General features: G+C 48.1%; 1 protein-coding gene across 1 annotated transcript in view; it reads left to right on the forward strand.

Annotated features, from left to right (window-relative positions):
- The first annotated feature begins 683 nt into the window (after window positions 1-683).
- LOC138830009 (proto-oncogene tyrosine-protein kinase receptor Ret-like) overlaps window positions 684-21,999 on the forward strand; it is a 39,739-nt gene continuing 18,423 nt past the window's right edge. The window contains exons 1-9 of the mRNA XM_070026482.1: window positions 684-753; window positions 9,817-10,080; window positions 11,887-12,174; window positions 14,140-14,381; window positions 15,736-15,931; window positions 16,171-16,370; window positions 19,078-19,342; window positions 20,822-20,947; window positions 21,757-21,867. Of these exons, the coding sequence (XP_069882583.1) occupies window positions 684-753; window positions 9,817-10,080; window positions 11,887-12,174; window positions 14,140-14,381; window positions 15,736-15,931; window positions 16,171-16,370; window positions 19,078-19,342; window positions 20,822-20,947; window positions 21,757-21,867 (1,762 nt within the window). The remainder of the gene's footprint in view (window positions 754-9,816; window positions 10,081-11,886; window positions 12,175-14,139; window positions 14,382-15,735; window positions 15,932-16,170; window positions 16,371-19,077; window positions 19,343-20,821; window positions 20,948-21,756; window positions 21,868-21,999) is intronic.

The following is a 21,999-nucleotide window of genomic DNA, read 5'->3' on the forward strand; positions in this document are numbered from 1 at the left end:
CAGAAAGCAGATGTGACTTAGAGCCCACATCCGACCTCACCCAACACTTCCCATTTGGAGTTGGGTGCTGGTGGCTCACATCTGTAATCCTAACTACTCAGGAGACTGAGATCTGAGGATCACAGCTAAAAGCCAGTTGGGACTGGCAAGTCTGTAAAACTCTTATCTCCAGTTAACCACCAAAACAAACAAAAAAGTCAGAAATGGAGGCCTGGTTCAAGTTGGTAAAGCGATAGCCTTGAGCAAAAAAAACTAAAGGACAGAGACCTCACCCTGAGTTCAAACCTAGAACCAACACGCAAAAAAGAAGAAAAAAAGAGGTGTGTTTTAATATGGTTTCCTGGTCTCACATGTTCTATAAACTGTGTTAAGCTGGAACTGCATAGCCTGAACAAAGCACCTCACCCCGTCCCTGGTTGCCCCGCCCCTGGTCCCTTGACCCTGCCTCAGTCCAGAAAGAGCTCACAGGAGGAATATGCACCCCCTCTGGCACCGCCCACGCCCCTGGCGCGGCAGGATCCTGCCGGGCCTCAGTCCAGATCTTGGCGCATTAGCGGGAATCCGCTCCTTTAAGCTTTTCATGCACAAACTGTGCGTGCAGAGTGTCCACAACCCCCAGACGTGTGGAGTGACAGACTTGGAGCCTCACCCCACCATCACCTAGACCCGCGTTCCTCAGGGCCATGGCGAAAGCATCTTCCGGCGCCGCTGCCCAGCTGCGGCTGCTCCTGCTGTTGCCCTTGATGGGAGAAGGTGAGCCTTGGTCGCAGTACGCATGGTAAAGTTCAAGCTGTGTGCAGATTGGCATAGCAGATGCGCTCAGAAAGGGGGTCTCATTGCAGAGCTGGATGACGGGGTCACAGTTGATCTTGGCCAGGTCTGGGCTTGGAATTACACCCATGGGCTGGGTGGTTACCCGGCACCAGCAGGATGCGGGCCGAATGGTCGGGAAGGATGGACGAATGGACAGAGGTTGTGCGGAGACCACGCCGCAGCCACGCAACCGAGGTTGGTCTCTTCTCCAGACTCAGCCAACTGAGCAAGGCCAATGAACTTGGCTGCCTTTTGGGCACAGAGGGGAGTGATCTCTCTGGTCAGGTGGCCCCAGGAGCTCGTCACCTGTGAGGGGAATTCTATTTCTGTAGAAAACATCTGGACCCTGGTTTGGTTTTGGAGGTTCGCTTCCTTTTATATTCCACCCGCTCTGCTTTCCTGGCCAGGCTGCTGATATTGTGAAGCCCTTTTTATGAAAGAAAATTTGCATGGACTTGTTTGTCTTGTTTTCTGCGCGGACCCTTCTAATACCAACAGGTTGTATTTTCTGAGCTTTCTTTTTTCCTTCCTCAGAGTCCACTGTGGTCTGAATTGCTCACCTTGCCTGAGCAATTCAAGAATTGCTCCTCTTTCTGGTCTCGGTGGCCTTTGGGGCCGATGCCTTAGCTTTGGGTAGTATTTCTTGAGCACTTTGGATTACTTAAGATGGGATGGTGGTAGGTGCCGCAAGATGGCAAGTGATGGCTTTGCAACGCCTGGGCATTGCTCCTGTTCATATAAACAGGTTGGAAACCCAAGGCTAGATACCACTGACACCCTACTCCTCCTGCTAATTATACATTTTTTAGTCCCTGGAAGCAGCCCTAAACTGATTGTCATCAAGCGCTAGTGTCATATTCCAAAATTTCCAAAAAGAGAAGGAGCCAGACTGCCATCCTCCACTCCTGACAAAGGCTTCCTCTCCCCGCCATCCTTGGCCTAAAAAAAAGCCGTGTCCTAGGTCCTAGAGAGACTTTGGGGAACACAGCTCTGCCCAAAGCTGCCCTTGTGGGTACAGATTCTCAACCAAACAAAGTTGGTGGAAAGATTGGCCTTCAGTCTATGACAGAGAGTCTAAGGAGAGAACTCCCTTATACATAACCTTTGGTATAGGAATGGGGAATCTGAGCTTATCTGGGTGCCCCACCAGGCCACAGAAGGAAGCCAAGATCAGGGGCCTGGGAAGAAGCTTGATAGCTTTGTGTGCCAAGACTCCTGGCTTCCTACAGTGTCCTCAATCAAGGGAATCCCCATCAACCCATTTTGGAGTTAACCCACAAATTGCTGGAAGTGGGGTTGTGGCTTAAATAGTAGAGAGCCAGCATCGTAAAAAAGAAGCTAAGAAACAATACCCAGGCTCTGAGTTCAAGGTCCAGAACTGACATGTGTGTACACATACACACACACACACACACACACACACACACAATCATACACACGAGGAGGAGGAGGAATAGAAGGAGAAAGAGGAGAGGAAGAAAGAAAAGAAATAAGAAAAGGGAAAAAAGAAAAGAAACAGAGTCCATTCACTAAATTGCTTTCCTTCTGCAGAATTGCTTTAGGGACAGGTTAAGTAAACTACATTTTCCTGGGTAGCATAAAGAACATGCATTCCATCTACCTTCTGGATTACTAATGGCCTTTCAGCAGGGGAGTTGGATACTAATTAAAAATTACAGTATCTGTTGAAATGAAGACCAAGGTCCCAAGAGAAAAGGGGAGTTGGGAAGCTTAGCCCTGCACCTGACAGACCCAAGCTCTAGGTCCCTTTGTCTTCACCTGGACAAGGAAGAAAGGACCCACAGCCCACCCTCAGAGATAAGGGAGATCCCAATGGGTTGGCTCCAGTCAACTGCCAGCCGAACAGATGACGTCATGTCCTGATGAAGCTAATGGTTCTTCCCATTTCCCAGATGAGGAAACTGAGGCTCTCCAAGCTTTATATACTCTGGAGTCTATGTGAATTTACACATCCGATTTTCCCACCCCTAGCTTTTAGCAGTCCACTTTTCAGAGTGTTGGGTGGTAGGAATTAGGACTGGGCTCAAGAGGAAGATCCCAGTAAAGGAAATGGTGGTCCAGAATCTTCCTGTCCACCACAGGAAACTCCAGGCACCCTGGTGTGGAACTAACATGTGATGTCACCCATAGACACCTGAGGCAGGAGCCCTTTGTTCTCTATAGGACAGAGTTGTGTTGCTGTTTAGAAGTTCTGCTGGCTAGGAATCAGCCCTGGCCTGGTCTTGTCAGAGCTGGCCTAGGGAAATGGAGCGTGCAGGGTTCCCCAGGGCAGAGACATCACCATGCTAGCTTGGTGTGTCTGGTTGCTCCTGTCCCCAGTGTTTGCTAGCCAATATACTTATTATCTGTCATATCTGCTGTACTGAGAAGTGGGTAAATGGATACAAAAAGGGCTACAGGAGCCTGAATGCAAGGGTATCTTTTCCTCCAGACCTTCCTCATCAAGGTGGTGGGACAAGCTAGGAGAAGAAAGCACCCTTTGAGTGCCTGAGGAAATAAGGCAAGAGAGGCTGGGAATGTGGCTTATTGATAGAAGGCTTGCTTACTGTGCATGAAGTCCTGGGTTCCATTCCTCAGTGCCACATAAAGGGAAAACCCTGGGAAGTGGTGCTGTGGCTCTCAAGTTATAGAGTGCTCTACTTAAGCTCAGTGCTCAGGTCCTAAGTTCAGGCCCCAGGACTAGCAACATGCACAAACACATACATACACACACACAACAGAAATTGGAAGGGATTGGCAGCCTCCCCTGACATACAGTTCTTTCCAGACTGAGTATGTGGCCATGTTTCCTGTGGATTCATATGGAGGCCATCTTGTGGTTGACCCCATGCCCTGCCTCTTGCTTGCCAGGGATCTCTGTTAAAGCCTCTTATTCCATCCTTGCTTATATTCCCCTCTCCTGAGTTTTCTCCAGTGCAATGACTGCATCATAACAAGGATTGATAGGTGCTCCCTGTGGATGGGGAATACCTGTTGCTCCCAAAGGCTTCTCTCAGGCTACCAGTGTCCTTGGGGGCACAACAGAATGACCCTCAAGTGTCATTTGGTTGGGAGAGATGAGCAGGAAAGGAATTACTAAGCGCTTAACTGGTGTGTGTGTGTGTGTGAGAGAGAGAGAGAGAGAGGAAGAGAGAGAGAGAGAGACAGACAGACAGACAGACAGAGGAAGAGAGAGAGATAGAAAGAAAGAGGCATTCCAGATTAAGTCTACAGCATGCAGCAGTACATGGGGTGGCTGGGTAGCTAGGCAAAGAGCACTCTTGACAATGACTGAGAGGTGATGGCAGTGGGGAGGGTTCTCTCTATCTCCCTGTTCAATGAAGGCTGTCCTGTGTGCTCTGTAATTGGGAGTGCTTGCTCTGGGGTTGTTTCCCTCCCTGGGAAGCTGTGAAGTCAGTACAGAAGATTCAGAGTTAAAGTGCATCCATTTCTCTGAGGTCGTGATATTGAGTGTGAATGGGCTGGAAGGAGTAAGAAGGTTCCTAAGGCTCCCTGGCCCACCTCCGCACTCCCTTGACCCCAGGGCAACTGCTAGAGGATGCCTAGGCTGCATGAGCTGAAACAGGTTGCCACTTCCCTCAGAAGGGAGGAAGGACAGGCTTTGGAACACTGTAAGCTACTATGGACTGAGAGATCTCCACTGCAACCCCCCCTGGAGCTCCAGCCTTATGGCTGACTAATCCAATGCAGGTGGGGTTGTTCTCTGCCAGGCTGGAGGCTGTGAAGCTAGGAGATCCCATTCAATCCCCATATGTTTACTGTGAGACCCTAGCATGTTCCAAAGAAGCCTCAGGGTGCTGTTCTTCCTGTAACATGTCCCCTTGGAGTTGGTGTGTTCTAGGAGCTGGCTGGGGGGCAGGTGACACTGAGGGAATCTTGAAAGGGAGTTGTTTGGGCACCACATGGGCTGTAGTAGAACAGTTGGCCAGCCCCAAGCTGCTATTTGTTTGCTTTTGCCTCATGTGGCTCCACAAAGTTATTGACAAAAAGGCCATCTGTGCTCCTAGACAGGTATGTGTGTTCCTTGTGGACTGGCTGGTGGGGAGTGGGGGCTGGGGGTGGTGTGTGTGTTGATATTGCAGTGGCTTAAACTCAGGGCCTGGTATTGTCCCTTAGCCTTTTCAATCAAGACTGGCACTTGATCACTTGATCCACACCTCCACTTATAACATTTGGTGGTTCATTAGAGAAAAGTCTCATGGACTTTTCTGCCCAGGCTGGCTTTGAACCAGGATTCTCAGATCTCAGCCACCTGAGTAGCTAGGATGATAGGTGTAAGCCACCAGAGTCCAGCTAAAGTTAATGATTTTCATTGAATGGTGCACATAACCTATTCATTCAGAGGAGTCTATGATAGCTGTGTTGCTATTCATTGGCAGAAAGTTCATCCTACTGTCTGGCCTCAGTCCCTTCTGCTTTTGGACATTTACTCCCCCTTCTGAGTCCCTTTTTCCTTGAAAAAGAAGGCTATCCATCATCAGAAGACACAACAAAATTATTGATAAAGGGCAAAAACTGTTGGCAAAGAAAAAAACCCAGGCAAAGGCTGACCAGTAGTCAGCCTTAGCCTCTTTTCCATCCTTGCTAAAAAGCAAAAGAACACCTCTCCCTCATTCATTTACCAAGCTGGCATTTTGCAGAAGGCTACTGACAACCTTGAAGCTTATCACCAGCTGCATTGAGTTGCTGTATTAGTCAGGAGCTTATAATAAAAATAATTTTTGTAATAGTGTCAATAGCATTGGTAGTGTCAGTCTTTGTGACCAAGTTAAAATTATGTTTTGCCTATGCCCCTGTGACTGAAGGCTATGTTTTGCTTCTATAACCTTGCCTGGTTGACTCAGTAGCAAGGACATCACCACTGTCCTCCAATTGAAGACCACCACAGAGTGATCCCACTATGGGCAGTATATTGCAAAATATTGCAAATTATTATGCATGATATTTACCATAAAGAACAATATATAGCCAATGAAAATATGCCAAACCTGCCTTGCATAGCTCTTCTATGTAACTCTATATGACCTACCCCTATTCAAATCCAACCTACCCCAAGCTCAAGGTTGATCTCCTACTTTCCCAGTGGTAGGAAGGAACACTATGTGACTGTAATAAAGGTCCTAGCTCCTTGGAGTTATTTTCTAGTTTGGAGTCTTTTGGATCTGGGAATTTTTAGTGCATAGGCATCACTTCTTTATAGTTCTTTACCATCAGTCCTTTGGGGCCTTCCTGTTTCCTTCTCTCCCTGCGCTTGATAACTAATCCACCAGCCTGTTTCTATCTCTGAATTTGCCCTATTGGCACCATTCATTTGAATAGACTACTGCTGTTTGGTTTCTTTCACTCAACATAAAGTTTTAAAAGTTCATTCACTTTGCAGAATGTTGTAAGCATGTCATTAGGAACAATGTTGCTGTTGTAAGACCCTGTTTCTGGTTCCTTTAGACTTAAATACCTAAGAATGAAGTTGCTTGTGTTCTATTTTGGTGTTGTGAGCAACTAACTGAACAAGATAAGCAGAAGCATTTTAAATTTCCTCCAGCCATGTTCAAAGGTTACAATTTATCCATTTCCTGTCTAACACTTGTTATTTTCTGCTAGAGGTTTGCACCAAATAATTAAAGTAGCTCTATCTCTTAGTCATGCAAAGCAAACTTTATTTATACATATATAAAAATATGTAATATAAATAATAATAAAAATAAAATGAACAGATATAAATATATAGTATAGAATACATATTATAGAGATAAATATAGAAACATAAAATGTTATATATTATATACATATAATAAATAAAATGTTAAAGTGTATTATATAATGTAAATAAAATAAGTAAAATACATAAAAAAGTGTTAAAAATCTAGTAGATACAGAGTTACAAGCTCATTGTGGTTTTGGTTTGCATTTTTCAAAAACTAATGATCTAGTGCTAGAAGTGAGAACCAGTTTTTTTTTTTCGGGGGAAGGGGGGTCCGGTCGTGGGGCCCGAACTCTGGGCCTGGGTACTGTCCCTCAGCTCTTCAGCTCAAGGCTAGCACTCTACCACTTGAGCCACAGAGCCACTTCCAGCTTTTTTCTTTTTATGTGGTGCTGAGGAATCGAACCCACGGCCTCAGGCATGCAAGACAAGCACTCTACCACTGAGTCACCTTCCCAGGCCGAAAACCAGTTTTTATACTAATCCTTGAAACCATGTTTTCAGTTCCATTCCGTGTTCACACCTATAATCCTAGCTTCTCAGGAAGCTGAGATCCTGAGGATCACAGTTTGAAGTCAGCTTCAGAAGGAAAGTCCTTAATCCTCTTAATTTTCAATTAACTACCAAAAAAAGATCCAAAGTAGAACTGTGGCTGAAGTCCAGGAGGTCAAACCTTCAGTCAAAAGCACAGGGACAGCACCCAGGCCCTGAGTTAAAGCTCCAGGACCAGCACCAAAAACAAAACAAAACAAAAATCCAAGGTTTTTTCCCATTCCTTTTGCCATATTTAACCAGAAGTTGTGGAACAAAGTCCCCATTGCCCCATCAGGGAGCCCAGGATATCAGAAGATCTGGATTCTAAGGACACACTGAGTAAAAACACGAAGAAAAAATAGCACTGTGGTGGTTCCTGGCCTGGGGTTAGACACACCCAGGAACATAGATATCCCCTTCCCTAGAAGAACTCTGTATGGAAGGATATAGAAGCATCTAGAAAAGGTTTGAGGTTAGAGGGGCAGAGCCAGCACCTCTTGGAACCACCTGGAGTATCACACTGGATAGACGGCTACCAGGAGACCAGAAACTCTCAAACCTGGGGAGACCCTGGGTAGGGGGACCTCTGGGGAGGGCAGATCCCTGAGTAGGGGGAATGCTGAGGAGAGCTCATCGCTGGGAAAGGGGGCTGTTTGTGAGTTGACTTGTGATCAAGTGAGGTGGGAGGAGAGAGACATTGCCCCTTCTAGGATGCCCTTCCACAGCTGCAGGGTAACCACAGGTGCTCAGGGCAAGAGAAGGGCAGGCTGGGCCTTCAGGATGGAGGAGCTGTGTAGAGGTCTGGTGACCCTTTTCTGAGGTAGGGGGTAGGGAGGGAAGGAAAGTCATCTGCTATGATAAGGGGAGGTGCAAAGAAAGGGGCAGGGGAAGGGGAGAGGGGAAGAGGAGAAAAACAAGACAGGGAGAGGGAAGGAGAGGGAAATGAGAAAAGGATGGGGGGAGAGAGAGGTAAAGGAACTGGGAAGGGAGAAGGGAAGGGAGAGGTGAGGAGAGAGGGAACAAGAAAATGAAGAGGAGCTGGTAAGATGTAGAGAGAGGAAGCAAGAGGAAGTGGAGGGTAGGGGGGAGCGTGGGGAGGGTAGGGGAGAGCGTGCAGAGTGGAAGAAGAGGGGCAAGAGAGAAAGAAGAGGGGGAGAGGAAGGGGAAGTAAGAGGTTAAGGGAATTGGGAGGAGGGGAGACTAGGGAGAAAAGACAATGGGAGGAGGAAAGAGGAGAAGGGAAGAGGAGGAAGAGGAAAAGAGGGGTAGGAAAAGGATCCTTTTCTCATTTACTTCTCCTTCCCTCTTCCGGTCTTGGTTTTCTCCTCTTCCCCTCTCCCCTTCCCCTGCCCCTTTCTTTGCCCCTCCCCTTATCATAGCAAATGACTTTCCTTCCCTCCCTACCCCCTACCTCAGAAAAGGGTCACCAGACCTCTACACAGCTCCTCCATCCTGAAGGCCCAGCCTGCCCTTCTCTTGCCCTGAGCACCTGTGGTTACCCTGCAGCTGTGGAAGGGCATCCTAGAAGGGGCAATGTCTCTCTCCTCCCACCTCACTTGATCACAAGTCAACTCACAAACAGCCCCCTTTCCCAGCGATGAGCTCTCCTCAGCATTCCCCCTACTCAGGGATCTGCCCTCCCCAGAGGTCCCCCTACCCAGGGTCTCCCCAGGCTTGAGAGTTTCTGGTCTCCTGGTAGCCGTCTATCCAGTGTGATACTCCAGGTGGTTCCAAGAGGTGCTGGCTCTGCCCCTCTAACCTCAAACCTTTTCTAGATGTTTCTAGATCCTTCCATACAGAGTTCTTCTAGGGAAGGGGCTCTCCATGGATGTCATTCCCCCATCCTTGGACTATGCCCAGGCTTACTAGTACCAAGCAGTTTCTGCTCCCCTCTGTATGGCTGGCCTTTCCAGGATGGCTTCCCTGTCCCGCTGTCTGTGCATTTTCCCTCAAGATACACCTCACATTTGGACCCCAAATATTTCCTAACTTGCTTTGCCTCAGTCAAACAGACACTTATTTACTCCTCCACCCTCCACACACCAGACAGGTTTAAAGGACTTTTATTGTTACACTTCCCTCCACCCCCACTTCTTTTTAATTAGCTGAGAGGCCTACAATCCTAGCCCAGGAAGCTGATATCTGAGGATTGCAATTTGAAGCCAGCTAGGGCAGCAAAGTCTGTGAAAATCTTGTTTTTTGGTCTGTCATAGTGGCTTTAAGTCAGGGCCTGGGCATTGAGCTGTTCTCTTCAAGTTTATAATCTATCACTTAACCCACATTACTACTTCTGGCTTTCTAGTTTAACTGGAGATAAGAGCCTCATGGACTTTCCTGCTGGGCTGGCTTAGAATTGAATCCTCAGTTCTCAGCCTCCTGAGTACCTAGGATTATAGGCATGAGCCACCAGCATGCAGCAGCCTAGGATTTTTGTGCTCAAGGCTTCCATTCTGCTACTTGAGCAACAGTTGTACTTCTAGGGTTTTTGTTTGCTTTTATAACAAAGAAAAATATTGTTTTCACTTTATGGTCTACTTCTACTATTTTCTGGTTAATTGGATATAATCTCTCACACTTTCCTGCCTGGGCTGACATAGAATTGCAGTCCTCTGATCTCAGCCTCCTCAGTAGCTAAGATATCAGGCAGGAGTCCTCGACACCCAGGTTGGAATTTTAAGTTAATGACAATTTGGTCTTCAAATAAGCCAATGTCTTACCCTCCCTGTCATACTTCCCTGCCTCCCCAGCCCCTCTAGGCCTCTACTTCTCTAGAGATGTTTACTGGGAGCAGCTATATGTGGACCAGCCAGCTGGCATGCCCCTGCTCTACATCCAAGCCCTTCTGGACACACCCAGTGAGGTGCCCAGCTACCACCTGGGCCAACATCTCTATGGGGCCTACCACAAGCAGCTGCATGAGAATGACTGGATTGGGATCCAAGAGAACACTGGCCTTCTGTACCTCATCCAGAGCCTGGATCACAGCTCCTGGGAGAAACTCCGCATCCAAAGTAAGGGGATGGCCACATCCTATCCCCACCCCTGCAACATTTCCTTCCTGAAGCCTGGAGGCATGGCAGTCATGAGAGTCAGAGGCCAGGCCATCTGGTTACTTTTGTATCTGCCTAAGGAAGGGAGCCAGGAATTTGGGAGTGCTGGCACCTTGGGAGGCAGCTGGTGATGATGTGAGTTGAGGATGTTATAGGTTGATGGGCTTGTCAATTCTGGAGCAGAGGCCATTTATTCTGAACTGATCAGGTTGAGAGAAAAGGGCAGGTACACAGGCCTGGCCGGGATTGGCTACAAGGGAGTGGAGTCGAAGGAAGTGCCAGCCATGCAGGGCCACGGTTCGAGGCAGAGGCAAAGCCATGACATGGTGTCTTCTGGCCGTCAGCTCCTGCTCATGGTCAAGAAGCAGGTGTGTGCTGTGTATAGCCCAGGCCAGGGCACTGTGACCACCAATGTGTCTGTCAAATGCATCCAGGGTTCTGAGGTGCAGAGGGGTCTCAGGACAGCTCCCAGGAAACATAGTTTGTGCAATTTTAGCTCCTCTGTGTCTCCCTTTCATCATGCCTTTGTCACCAGGCCCTTTCTTCTATGTCCCTGTGGGGAGCTGAGGCATCAGGATCCCTGAAATTGGGCAGTGGGCATGGGATAGAATTTACTGTAGGCCTGTCTTCCCTCAGAAGGCCAAAGAAATCCTTTTTGGCTCTTAACAGGGGAGGTACAGAAATGAAGGGACAAAGGGTGAGCACAGAGCAGGGCACTCACTGGACACTATGAAAAATGAGCTATTAAAATTGTGGGTGAAAATGGGAAGGAAAAGCTGGGAGAGAGTGTGAGGAAAGGAATGACACTGTCCAAAAAGAAATGTACTCTACCTGACTAATGGAACTGCAATCCCTCTATGTATCCCCTTTATGATAACAATAACCATTCATTTCTTTAAAAAAAAAAAGAGGCTATGTAGTGATTTGACAGGGAAAGCTTGGAGAAAAAAAATTGACTAGTGATGAAGCCCGATAGATACCAATGGTTCATGCCACAATCCCAGCTATTCTGGGGGCTGATATCTGAGGATCACAGTTGGAAGCCAGTCCAGGCAGCAAAGTTTGTGAGACAGTTCTCCAATTAATCACCAAAAAAGCTGAAAATGGAGCTGTGGCTCAAGTGGTAGAGTGTTTTTCTTTAGGAAAAGAGGCTCAGGCACAGCACCTATGTCTCAAGTTCAATGATTGGTGTGCACGCATGCTCGCACACACACACACACGCACGCACGCGCGCAAGCACACACACACACACACACACACACACACACACACACACACACACACAGAGAGAGAATACTTCCTAATAGCAACAAGGGGCACTGTAGCCATACCATATAGTGAACCAATGACCAAGAAGCTGGGAGGCACCAAGGAGCTGCAGAGAGTGCCATTCCCAGCCCTTTCTGAAGTTGCTGTGTTATCGGTGATAGAAGTTACTAGAAATTCCTCCTCTAGATGCTGAGGGAAGGCAGTCTATGACCAGCCCATCTAGGAGAGCTGCTGAAAAGGGGACACAGAACAGGCTATAAAAGCACCACCGATGGTGACCATCCACAGAATTGGAGAGGGACTCTGGGCACCATATTTGGTCTCCTCACTGAAGGGAGACCATTTGAACTGAGGCCTGGCTAACGAGAGGTGTACATGGGGAGCATGGGGAGTTGGGAGGATCCAGCCCCTCCTGGAGTGTCAGTACTCCTCCCCAGGCCCTGACAGGTGTGATGGCTACCCCCAGGTGTCGGCCTTCTTCTCTCTTGTCCTCTGCAGATGGTGGCGTCCCTCTGTTGACTGTCTTCCTCCAGATCTTTCTGTCATCCTTACCCATGCATGAGGAGGGGTGCCAGTGGCCCACCTGTGCCCGTGTGTACTTCTCCTTCATCAATGCCTCCTTCCCACCTTGTAGTTCCCTCACAGCCCAGGAGCTATGCTTCCCAGAGACAGGCCTCTCCTTCCGCATCCGGGAGAACAGGCCTTCTGGAACTTTTCACCAGTTCTGCCGTCTGCCTGTCCAATACCTCTGCCCCAACATCAGCGTGTCCTACAGGCTCCTGGAAGGTGAGTGTTGGCCTTTGTGTATCGGTCACATGTCCAGTTCAGCACTGTGCACTACCCTTTAAGTGTGAGTCATCTGCTTTATTTTTCACTACTGTTTAATATTGCACATAGATCACTGGGGCCCCGTCACAGGTCAAGTTTGATTCCAGGAACCAAGAATGCAAATGGGAGCAGAGTCTGGTATCTCACCTGCCTTGACTTCTATTTCTCTGGGGGCTAGAGCTCACTACTCTGTCAAGGAAATCAAGTAGCTTCTAGAAGTAGTGAAGTGGGAAGAGAATCCAGGGTTCTGGGGTCTGGAGAGTGGTGGAGAATGCTGTATTTGCTTGAATGGTTAGGGCAGGTGGTACTGAATAGAGATGAATTGGGGCCAGGAGGGTATAGGTAGCTCCTTAGAGGGTACTATTGTAGGACCCTGTGTTGCTGACAGCAGAGATCTCTACGAGGCAGGGTCAGGATCAGAAATATAGAGTGAAAACAGGGAGAGAGGCAGAAGCTTCTAGAAAGCCCTGAGTGGCAGAGACTAGAGGCCAAGGGACACAGGGGCAGGAAGCTCGGGTACTTGGCTTATTGGAGTCTTTGAGGCTTCAGGGCAAGTAGTCAGTACACACACATGTGATGATGTGTTCACTATCCAGTGCTGGGGAGAGACTGTCATGGTGCTCTCCTCCACCAGGGCTAGGTGCATAGTGCTGAGCCAGAGCTAGGCAACAAATGCATGGCAGGCTGCCCCTTCAGCTAACATAAATTCTGTTTTAAATCATTGTCTTTGTGGGCCAGTACTGGGACGTGAGCCTGAGCTTTATTGCTCAAGGCTGGTGCTCTACCACATGAGTCACAGCTTTTCAGTGCTTAATTGGAGATAAAAGTCTCACAAACTCTTCCTGTTCACAGAAGCTTTAAACTATGATCCTATTAACTCAGCCTATTAAGGTAGCAAGGATTACAGGCATGAGCCACAGCACTTGGCTGAACCATGCCTTTATCACATTTTTCTAAAATGAGAAAATCTTATTTCTATAATTTAAAATATTGCTGCTGTGGTTTATTGTTATTACTAATGAATGTCTACAGTTGACTCTGTGCCTTGCTGCTTTAGCTGAGCTGAGCCACAGCTGTGCACAACACCCCCTCCTACTCCCCTATCTTGATGGAGGATGGAGGGCAGAAGTGAAGAGGGGATTGTCAGAGGGGAAGTAAATGTACTTGGGTCTTCTGACTGCCTCATGGACATGAGTAGGAGCGAAAAGGCAAGAGGCAAATAAGCATCAGTTTGGCTTGGAGCAGAGCTCTGGTGCACACTCTGTTATATAACCCTGGCTAGAGAGGAGTCTGAGATCTGAGGATCGTGATTTAAAGCCAGCCTAGGCAGGAAAGTCCACAAGATGTATATGCAACTTACCAGCACACAAAAAAATCCCCAAACACAAATTCAAAAAACAGAAGTGGAAATATTGCTCAAGTAGTAGAGCTCTCCAGAAGCTTCTGGAGAGCCCTGAGTGGGCTGAGATGAGACTAGGGATCAAGGGACACAAGTTTTGAACAAAGAAGTCAAGCAAGAGCATAAGGCCCTGAGTTCAAGTCCGAGTACACACAAAAACCTAGTTTGAGCCATGTGCTGGTGACTCACACCTGTAATGTTAGCTACTGAGGAGGCTGAGATCTGTGAATTGAAGTTCAAAGGCAGCTGGAGCAGGAAAGTCTGTGAAACTCTTATCTCCAGTGAACCACTAGAAAACTGGAAGTGGAGCTGTGACTCAAGTAGAAGAGCACTAGCCTTAAGCATCAAAAAGGTCAGGGACAGCACCCAGGCTCTGAGTTCAAGTCCCATCATTGACAAAAACAAACAAGCCTGGCTTGGCTATAATGCCCTTCTCCCCTTCCCTATGGGAGCTAGGACAGGGCCCCCAAGAAAGGCACTTATCTCGTCCCAGTGTCATGTGGTGTCCCTTTGCTCTGTAGCAGGTGAGAACCTGCCCTTCCAGTGCACAATGGACAGCATGGAGTTGAGTGTGCGCTGGAGCCTGGACCGTGAGCAGCAGGAGAAGTATGAGCTGCTGGCTGAGTGCATGGTGCACTCAGGCACACATGAGGAGAAGGTCAGGGTGCACTTTCCTGTGAATATCTATGATGAGGATGACTCACCGCCCACCTTGCCTGCTGGTGTGGATTCCACCAGTGCAGTGGTAGAGTTCAAACGGAAAGAGGTTTGCCTATCAGTCTGTCTGTCTGTCTGTCTGTCTGTCTGTCTGTCTGTCTTTGTGTCTATCTGTCTTCTCTCTCTCTTTCTCTGTCTCTCTCTCATGAGTGTGTGTGTCTGTGTGTGTGTGTGTGTGTGTGTGTGTGTGCTGGTCGAGGGATTGCAATCGGCCTGAGTGGTATCCTAGAGCTTCTCCACTCAAGGCTGGTGCTCTACCACTTGAGTCACAGCTCCACATCCAACTATTTTGCTAGTTAATTGGTGCTGAGTCTCCTGGACTTTTCTGCCCAGGCTGACTTTGAATTGAGATCCTGGGCTCTCAGCCTCCCGAGGAGCCAGCATTACAGGTGTGACCACCAGCGTGCCATTCTATATTCATGCTACTCCTTGGTCTATTTGAGCCTGTGGCTGTGCACTGGTGAAATCATCTGCCTTGATGTCTGCAAATGGTCCACTTGCCAGCAGACATCATCTCTCAGTGCTCAGCCTCTATTGCACCAATCATGGCTGGGCACAGAACCTTTGCTAACCTGTGCTGCTGCTGGACTGTGAAGTGATGCCTAGCTGGAGTGTCACCTACCAGGAGAGCAGCCCATTTCTGCAGGCAGCAAGGCTTCTATTGGAAAGCCTATGGGGCTCACAAAGAGAAGGGTACTGAGTGAGACCCCAAAAACAAGATGTCTGTGCTGCTGATTGGGTGTGATCACCTCCTGCTGGACATCAGGCCTTACTGCAGGCTCCCTCACTGGTGGGCACAATGGGAATGGAAAGCCATGGGTATGGCCTGTTTCTCTGGGTGTCCAAGATGCAGTTTGCTAGATAGTAGGGCTGGAGGAAATTACATCTGAGGCAAATAAGTGTCTGCACGGGAAGCCATCAAGGAACAAGGTCTCTTTTGGCTTGGCTCAAAAGACCTTTTCGCTGGACACTGTTGGCTGATGCCACCAGTTATCCTAGCATCTCAGGAGGCTGAGATCTGAGGATCCTGATTTGAAGCCAGGAAAGAGAATAAAATTCTTTTTTGTTTTTTTTGTTCCAGTCATGGAAGCTGAACCCTGGGCCTGGGCTTTGACCCTCAGCTCTTCAGCTCAAGGCTGGCATTCTACCACTTGAGCCACAGAGCCACTTCCGGCTTTTTTCTTTTTTCTTATGTGGTACTTAGGAATCAAACCCAGTGCCTCAGAAATGCAAGGCAAGCGCTCTACCACTGAGCCAAGCTTCCCAGCCCCTAGAGTATAATTCTTAATTTCCAATCAACCACTAAAAAAAGCGATCCTGAAGTGAAGCAGTTGAATTTGAGTGGTAAAGCCCCAGGCTTGAGTTCATGTGACTGCTCTTACTTGCATTCCTGCATCCCACAGGGTACTGTGCTAGCAACCCTGTGTGTGTTTGATGCCGATGTTGTGCCAGCATCCAGGGAGATGGTGAGGCAGTATACAAGCCTTCTGCTCACCAGGGACCCCTGGGCTCAGCAGACCTTCCGTGTGGAACACTCACCCAACCAGACGTTGGTTCAAACAAACAACAGCTCAGTGCGGGCAACCCTACACTACTACAGTAAGTAGTTGTTGGGATTTCCTGTGTGGTCACACAAAGCCTTTATGTACTATATACATGGGAGTGCATGATTATTCATTCTTACAGTGGGCTGTGAGACCTGTTAACATAGGCACGTGTGTGTCTATGGGGTTGTGTGGTTGTGTGTGTAGAGGAGGTGTGTGGGACTGTGGCCTGGGGGAGGGGACAATCCTGGACCACTGAGACTTGGTCATCATCTTGCCAACCTGCCTCCACAGATCTAGTTCTCCAGCGGACCCTCCCCATCTCAGAGAGCCGAGTCTTATCATTGGCTGTGCTCATCAATGACTCTGACTTCCAGGGCCCCAGATCAGGGGTTGTCATCCTCCATTTCAATGTCTCTGTGCTGTCTGTCAGCCTATACCTGCCCAGGACCTACTCCTTTTCCCTGAGCAGGATGGCTCATCGTTATGCTCAGGTGAGCCTGGGGTCCGCTGCATACCTGGGGTCCCAGTAATTCCAGTGGTATTCCACTCTATTTGGCAGATTGCAGGCAGGGCAAGGAGGGGGTGAGAAAATGCCCCATAGCCAATGTCCCTGCATTAGCCCACCAAATACAGATTAGCCCAAGTATAGCCATGGGCACAGGGACAAAGAGGTAGCGGCCACGGTGCCACCCTTATGCAATTGGGGTCCCTTCCTTTTAGGAGAGTGACCATCCCCTCTGAGCTACTTGTTATTCCCAATGACAAGATTTTTTTTGACCCACCTGATAGCAATGTGGGGCTGGGTGTTCCACATAGCTACTTATGGTACTGAGATCTGAGGACCAGAATTCAAGCCAGCCTGGGTAGGAAAGTCCATGAGACTTGTAGTTCCAGTTAACCATCTAAAACTTAGAAGTGGGACTAAGACTTAAAGTGGTAGAGTGCTAACCTTGAGCAGAAGAGCTCTGGTACAGTGTGCAGACCCCTAGTTCAAGCTATATGATCAATTGAAAATCACACAAAAATAATGCTGGATGAATTGATACAGTCCTACTTGGAAAGATATTCTTGTTTAGATTGTTAGGTGAAAAAAGTCATTTTCACAGCCATTGATCTTGAGTCACTCTAATTTGGACAAAAATAAATCTTCTTTGGTGAGAATTTCTAGCAGAGAAGGTGAGTTCTTGCAGTTTTACAATCTGTAAATACATTTGCTTGAGAATTTACAGTGTATTCGTGTGTGAGTGTGTGTGTGTGTGTGTGTGTGTGTGTGTGTGTGTGTGTGTGTGTGTGTGTGTGTGTGTGTGTGTGTGTGTGTGTGTGTGTATGTTGGTACTGGGGCTTGAGCTCAGCCTGGGCACCACCCTTTAGCAATTTTGCTCAGATCTAGCACTCTACCAGTGGAGACACGATTCTACTCCCAGCTTTCTGGTGGTTAGAGATAAATTTCAGGGACTTTCCCGCTCAGACTGGTTAGAATTGTAATCCTCAGCTCACAGTCTTCTGAGCAGCTACTGGCATGAGAACTAGTGCCTGGCTGATGTATTTTTATTTGTCTTTAGAATATATTGATTAAAAATGATAAGTACAAAAGGCTTAGAATATAGCTCAGTGGTGGCACATATCTAAAATATGTAAAGCCCTTGGTTTCATCCCTAGCATTGCTATAATAAAGAAGCGGAGAAACAAGTCATAAAAGTTTATAAAAGATAATGAAAGGAGTGGACATAAAGCTCAGTGGCAGATTTGCCTAGCATGTGCAAGATCCTGAATCTGATTCCCAGCACCACCAAAGAAAAAGTTCGATCACAGCAACATCATAATGCATTAATTCTGTGCAGTGGTGGCTCATGCCTATAATCCTGGCTACGCAGGAAGCTAAGATCTCAAAATTAGGGTTCAAAGCTATGCCACGCAGGAAAGTCCAAGTGACTCTTATCTCCAATAACCACTAAAAATTTGGAAGTAAAGTTGTGCCTCAAGTGGTAGAGCACCCACCTTGAGTGAAAAAGTTCAGGGACAGTGCATAGTGCTGAATTCAAGCCTGACTACCAGAACAAAAAGTTAAAAAGATAAGAAAATCAGAAACCAGGAGGCAGTGGTTCACACTTGCAATCATAGCCTTTTAAAAGAGTGAGATCTGAAGGTTTGTGACTTGAAACCAACCCATGTAAAAAAATACATTCCTCAAGATTACATTTCCAGTTTTTTGGAAATTAACTATGAAAAACTAGGCTGGAGATGTTGCTCAAATGGTAGAGCACCAGCTCAAAAAGAAACTGAGGAGAGGAAAGGATACTATGATTCTACCCCATTGCCCACATCCACTCACTAATGGAGAACATTTCACCATTAAAGACTCGTCCTTAGGTATTTTTCTTATTTTGCTTTCTGAGTTTCTTTGCAAATTCAGCAGGTGAAACTTTCCAGACCACAGCCTTTGGTGTGGTCTGGAAAGAGTCTCACAGACTTCCTGCCCTCTCTGGCTTCAAATCTCAATCCTCAGATTTCAGCCGCCTGTGTACTAGGGTTACAGGCCACTGGCTCTGTCTCTGAGCTTTTTGCTCAAGGCTAGCATTCTACCACTTGAGCCATAGCTCCACTTCCAGGTTTTTGGTGGTAAATTGGAGATAAGAGTCTCACAGACTTTCCTGCCTGGGCTGGCTTGAACCATAATCCTCAGATCTCAGCTTCTTGAGTAGTTAGGATTACAGGTGTGAGCCATGGCTCACGTGGCTCTCATGGCTAGCACCTGGCTCTTAATTATGAAATGGCAATGCTTAACTCCAGTGATCAAGTGGAATGGAAAGTCCAAAAAGCGCAGCTTGAGGGCTGGACATTGCCAGAGGAAGAAGCCTGTGGGGAAGTGGAGCTGGGGCTCCAGCCTTGCATGAAAAAGCTAAGGAACAGAGCCCAGGCTCTGAGTTCAAGCCCTGGCACACACACTCACATGTGTACAGACACACACCCACACACAGCCCATGGCTGAGGCCAGAGGTTGGGTGGTTGGGGACAATGACCTAGGCAGTCCTGGGTGGCAGGACTAGGAAGGCAGGTGGGATGGACAATTTGCTATCCAGGGGGACTCAGATCTCCAGACCAAGTTGGAGTGTGGGTGGGGACAGTCTGGTAGCTTTTGGAGAGCCTCTCCAGCCACTGGCTAAGCAGGGGGTGCTCTGTAACCACTTTCCACCCCAGATTGGAAAAGTGTGTGTGGAACATTGTCAGGAATTCAGCGGAATCCAATTGCAGTACAAGCTTCACGCCTCCAACACCAGCTGCAGAGCCCTGGGTGTGATCACCTCCTCAAAGGACATCTCAGGGACGCTGTTTGTGAATGACACTGAGGTGCTACAGCAGCCCGAATGTGGGGAACTCCACTACACCTACACTGTGGTGGCCACCGACCGCCACACCCGCAGGCAAGCGCAGGCCTCACTCATCATTGCTGTGCAGGGGACATGTGAGTTCTGGGTGTCATGGAGCCATTCTGCCCCTTCCCCACATTCCCCCCAAATCTGGCTGTTTCCACAAGTGGGAAAAGCGTTGCCTATAAAACAGCCTTGCTGGGAAGATGGCATTATGAGGCATCTACCCCGAGAAAGCCCTTTGGCAGACATCCCACTTCTTACCACCCTGCCAGCGGTCTTTACACATGCCTGCCTACAGGCTGCTAGCTGCAACTCAGGCCTCTAGCTGGGCTCTGTGGATCACACCTGTAATCCCAGCTATTCAGTGATCTCAGCCTGGGCAGGAAAAGCTGTGAGACTTATTTCTATTTAACCACCAACAAGCTGGGTATGGAGATAGGGAGATGTGGCTTAAGTAGTAGCATGCTGGCCTTAAGTAAGAAGCTTAGGGAGAGGGCTCAGGCCCTGACACACAAGACAGACAGACAGACAGACAGACAGACACACACACACACACACACACAACTACCACCATCAACAGAAAACCTAAAGCCTCTGGCTAAATTTGAATTTCAGAAAAAATAGAAACAACTTATTGGTACAGGTTGAGTATTCTTAAATCAGCAAATCCAAACTCTTTGAGATGCTCTAAACCCTAAAATTTCCCAAGTGACTCTTAAGTGGAAAATTCCAGACTTTCAGGCAAGTAACAAATTGCAGATGCAGGAAAGCTGGATGCTGGTGTCTCCGTCCCATAATCCTAGCTACTTAGGAGGCTGAGATATGAGCATCAAGGTTCAAGGACAGCTTGGGTAGATAAATCTGAGACTCCTATCTCCAGCTTCCAGTAAAAAGCTAGCAGTGGAGCTGTAGCTCAAGTGGTAGAGTGGTAATGTTGAATGAAAAAGAAAGCTTAAGGGACAGCCCCAGTCCCCGTGTTCAAGCCCCCAGAACTTGAAAAAGAAAGAGAGAAAGGGGCTGGGAAGGTGGCTCAGTGGTAGAGTGCTTGCCTTGCACGCCTGAGGCCCTGGGTTTGATTCCTCAGCACCACATAAGCAAAAAGAAAAAAAGCCAGAAGTGGCACCATGACTCAAGTGGTAGAGCACTAGTCTTGACCTGAAGAGCTGAGGCAGAGCATCCAGGCCCAGAATTCAGGATTTTAAAAAGGGAGAGAAAGAAAGGAAAGATGGAAGGAAGGGAAGAAGGAAAAGAAGAAAGGAAAGAAGTAAATATCGACAAGGTAAAAGACAACATGCCTCTGTTTAAACAAGCACAGAGCAAGTGCTCATTGATTATCTGAAATTCAGGATACTGGTAACCCTATTGAATGTCTTTCCCTGACCCTGATTTTTATTCTTTCTCCTGTGTTTAAGTGTGACCCTGATACCACACCCTAAGTCCAGTGTTCTCAAGTCAACCGTAATCTTCCCAGGACTTAGCATTTTGGGGGTCATGTGGCTGCAGCACCCCCCCCCATCTCTGGATGTTGGGCGCAGACTGGCCTGTGACCCTTGCTTGGCTGTCTTCCCCAGATGTAGCTGAGGATATTGGCTGTCCCCTGTCCTGTGCGGTCAGCAAGCGGCAATCTGAGTGTGAGGACTGTGGCGGCCTTGGTTCTCCAACGGGCAGATGCAAGTGGAGGCAGGGAGATGGGAATGGTAAGGTAAAAGGAGGCCATGGCTGGTCTCCAGAAGCAGGGAGGGTGGCCAGTGAACTGGGAAATGCCCTTCTCCCATCCTGTTGCTCCTTGGACCTTGTTCCCTGTGGGTCTAGTGCCAACAAAGGGGGTGGGGTGCATGGTCCCAAGGACTAGTGCCATCTTGGAACTATAGTTGCCCTGAGTTGCATTCACTGCAGGCTTGGAAAGGTTGGGGTATATAGAAGACCAAGTGGCTTATCCAGAAGCTTCTAGGCCAGGGGACATAGCTTTGGGCACAATGGACCATTCCATAAGAGTAATCACTGCTGTGGAGATCCTGAACCAGGGACAGTCTTTTTTGTATATTTATTTGCTTATGTTTCAGTACTCATCTTGGGACTTGAACTCAGGACCTACGTGCTGTCCCTTAGCTTTTTTGCTCAATACTGGCACTCTACTGTTTGCACCACAGCTCCACTTCCATCTCTTTGCTTGTTAGTTGGAGCTAAGAGTCTCATGGATTTTCTTGCCTGGGGTTGGCTTCAAAGCCCAACCTTCAGATCTCATACTCTTGCATAGCTAGGATGATCGTGCTGAGCTAGAGGTGTGACTTTGACACTATTTCAACCCCCTTGAGCTTCCTTGATGGAAGACTGCCCATACTGATGTATCATCCACTGCTGGACAAGATTTGTGGGTGTGTCTCTTCTTGGGGTTGGGTTTCTTTTCCCTTAGGGGAGCAGAGCTGGCTGGAGATGCCATCAGACAGTGTAACCAGGGCAGGACAGGCCCACGTGGGGCGACAACCTGTTGTGTTTTGTCCCATAGGGATCACCAGGAATTTCTCTACCTGCTCCCCCAGCACCAGCACCTGCCCTGACAACCACTGTGATGCCGTGGAGATCCGGGACATCAACATCTGCCCTCAGGACTGTCTCCGTAAGCACCTCTAGACTGTGGGTAGAGCATTCTATCTCTCTGGATACAGCCAGAAAGGCCACATCAATTGTTTGTGTGGCATAAGTGAAGCTTGGGTGTGACTCAATGGTAGAGGACTGTTAGTGCATAATC

The sequence above is a fragment of the Dipodomys merriami genome, unplaced genomic scaffold (genome assembly GCF_024711535.1).
Source record: "Dipodomys merriami isolate MVZ:Mamm:240054 unplaced genomic scaffold, mDipMer1.0.p SCAF_18, whole genome shotgun sequence".
In the NCBI taxonomy this organism is placed as follows: Eukaryota; Metazoa; Chordata; class Mammalia; order Rodentia; family Heteromyidae; genus Dipodomys; species Dipodomys merriami.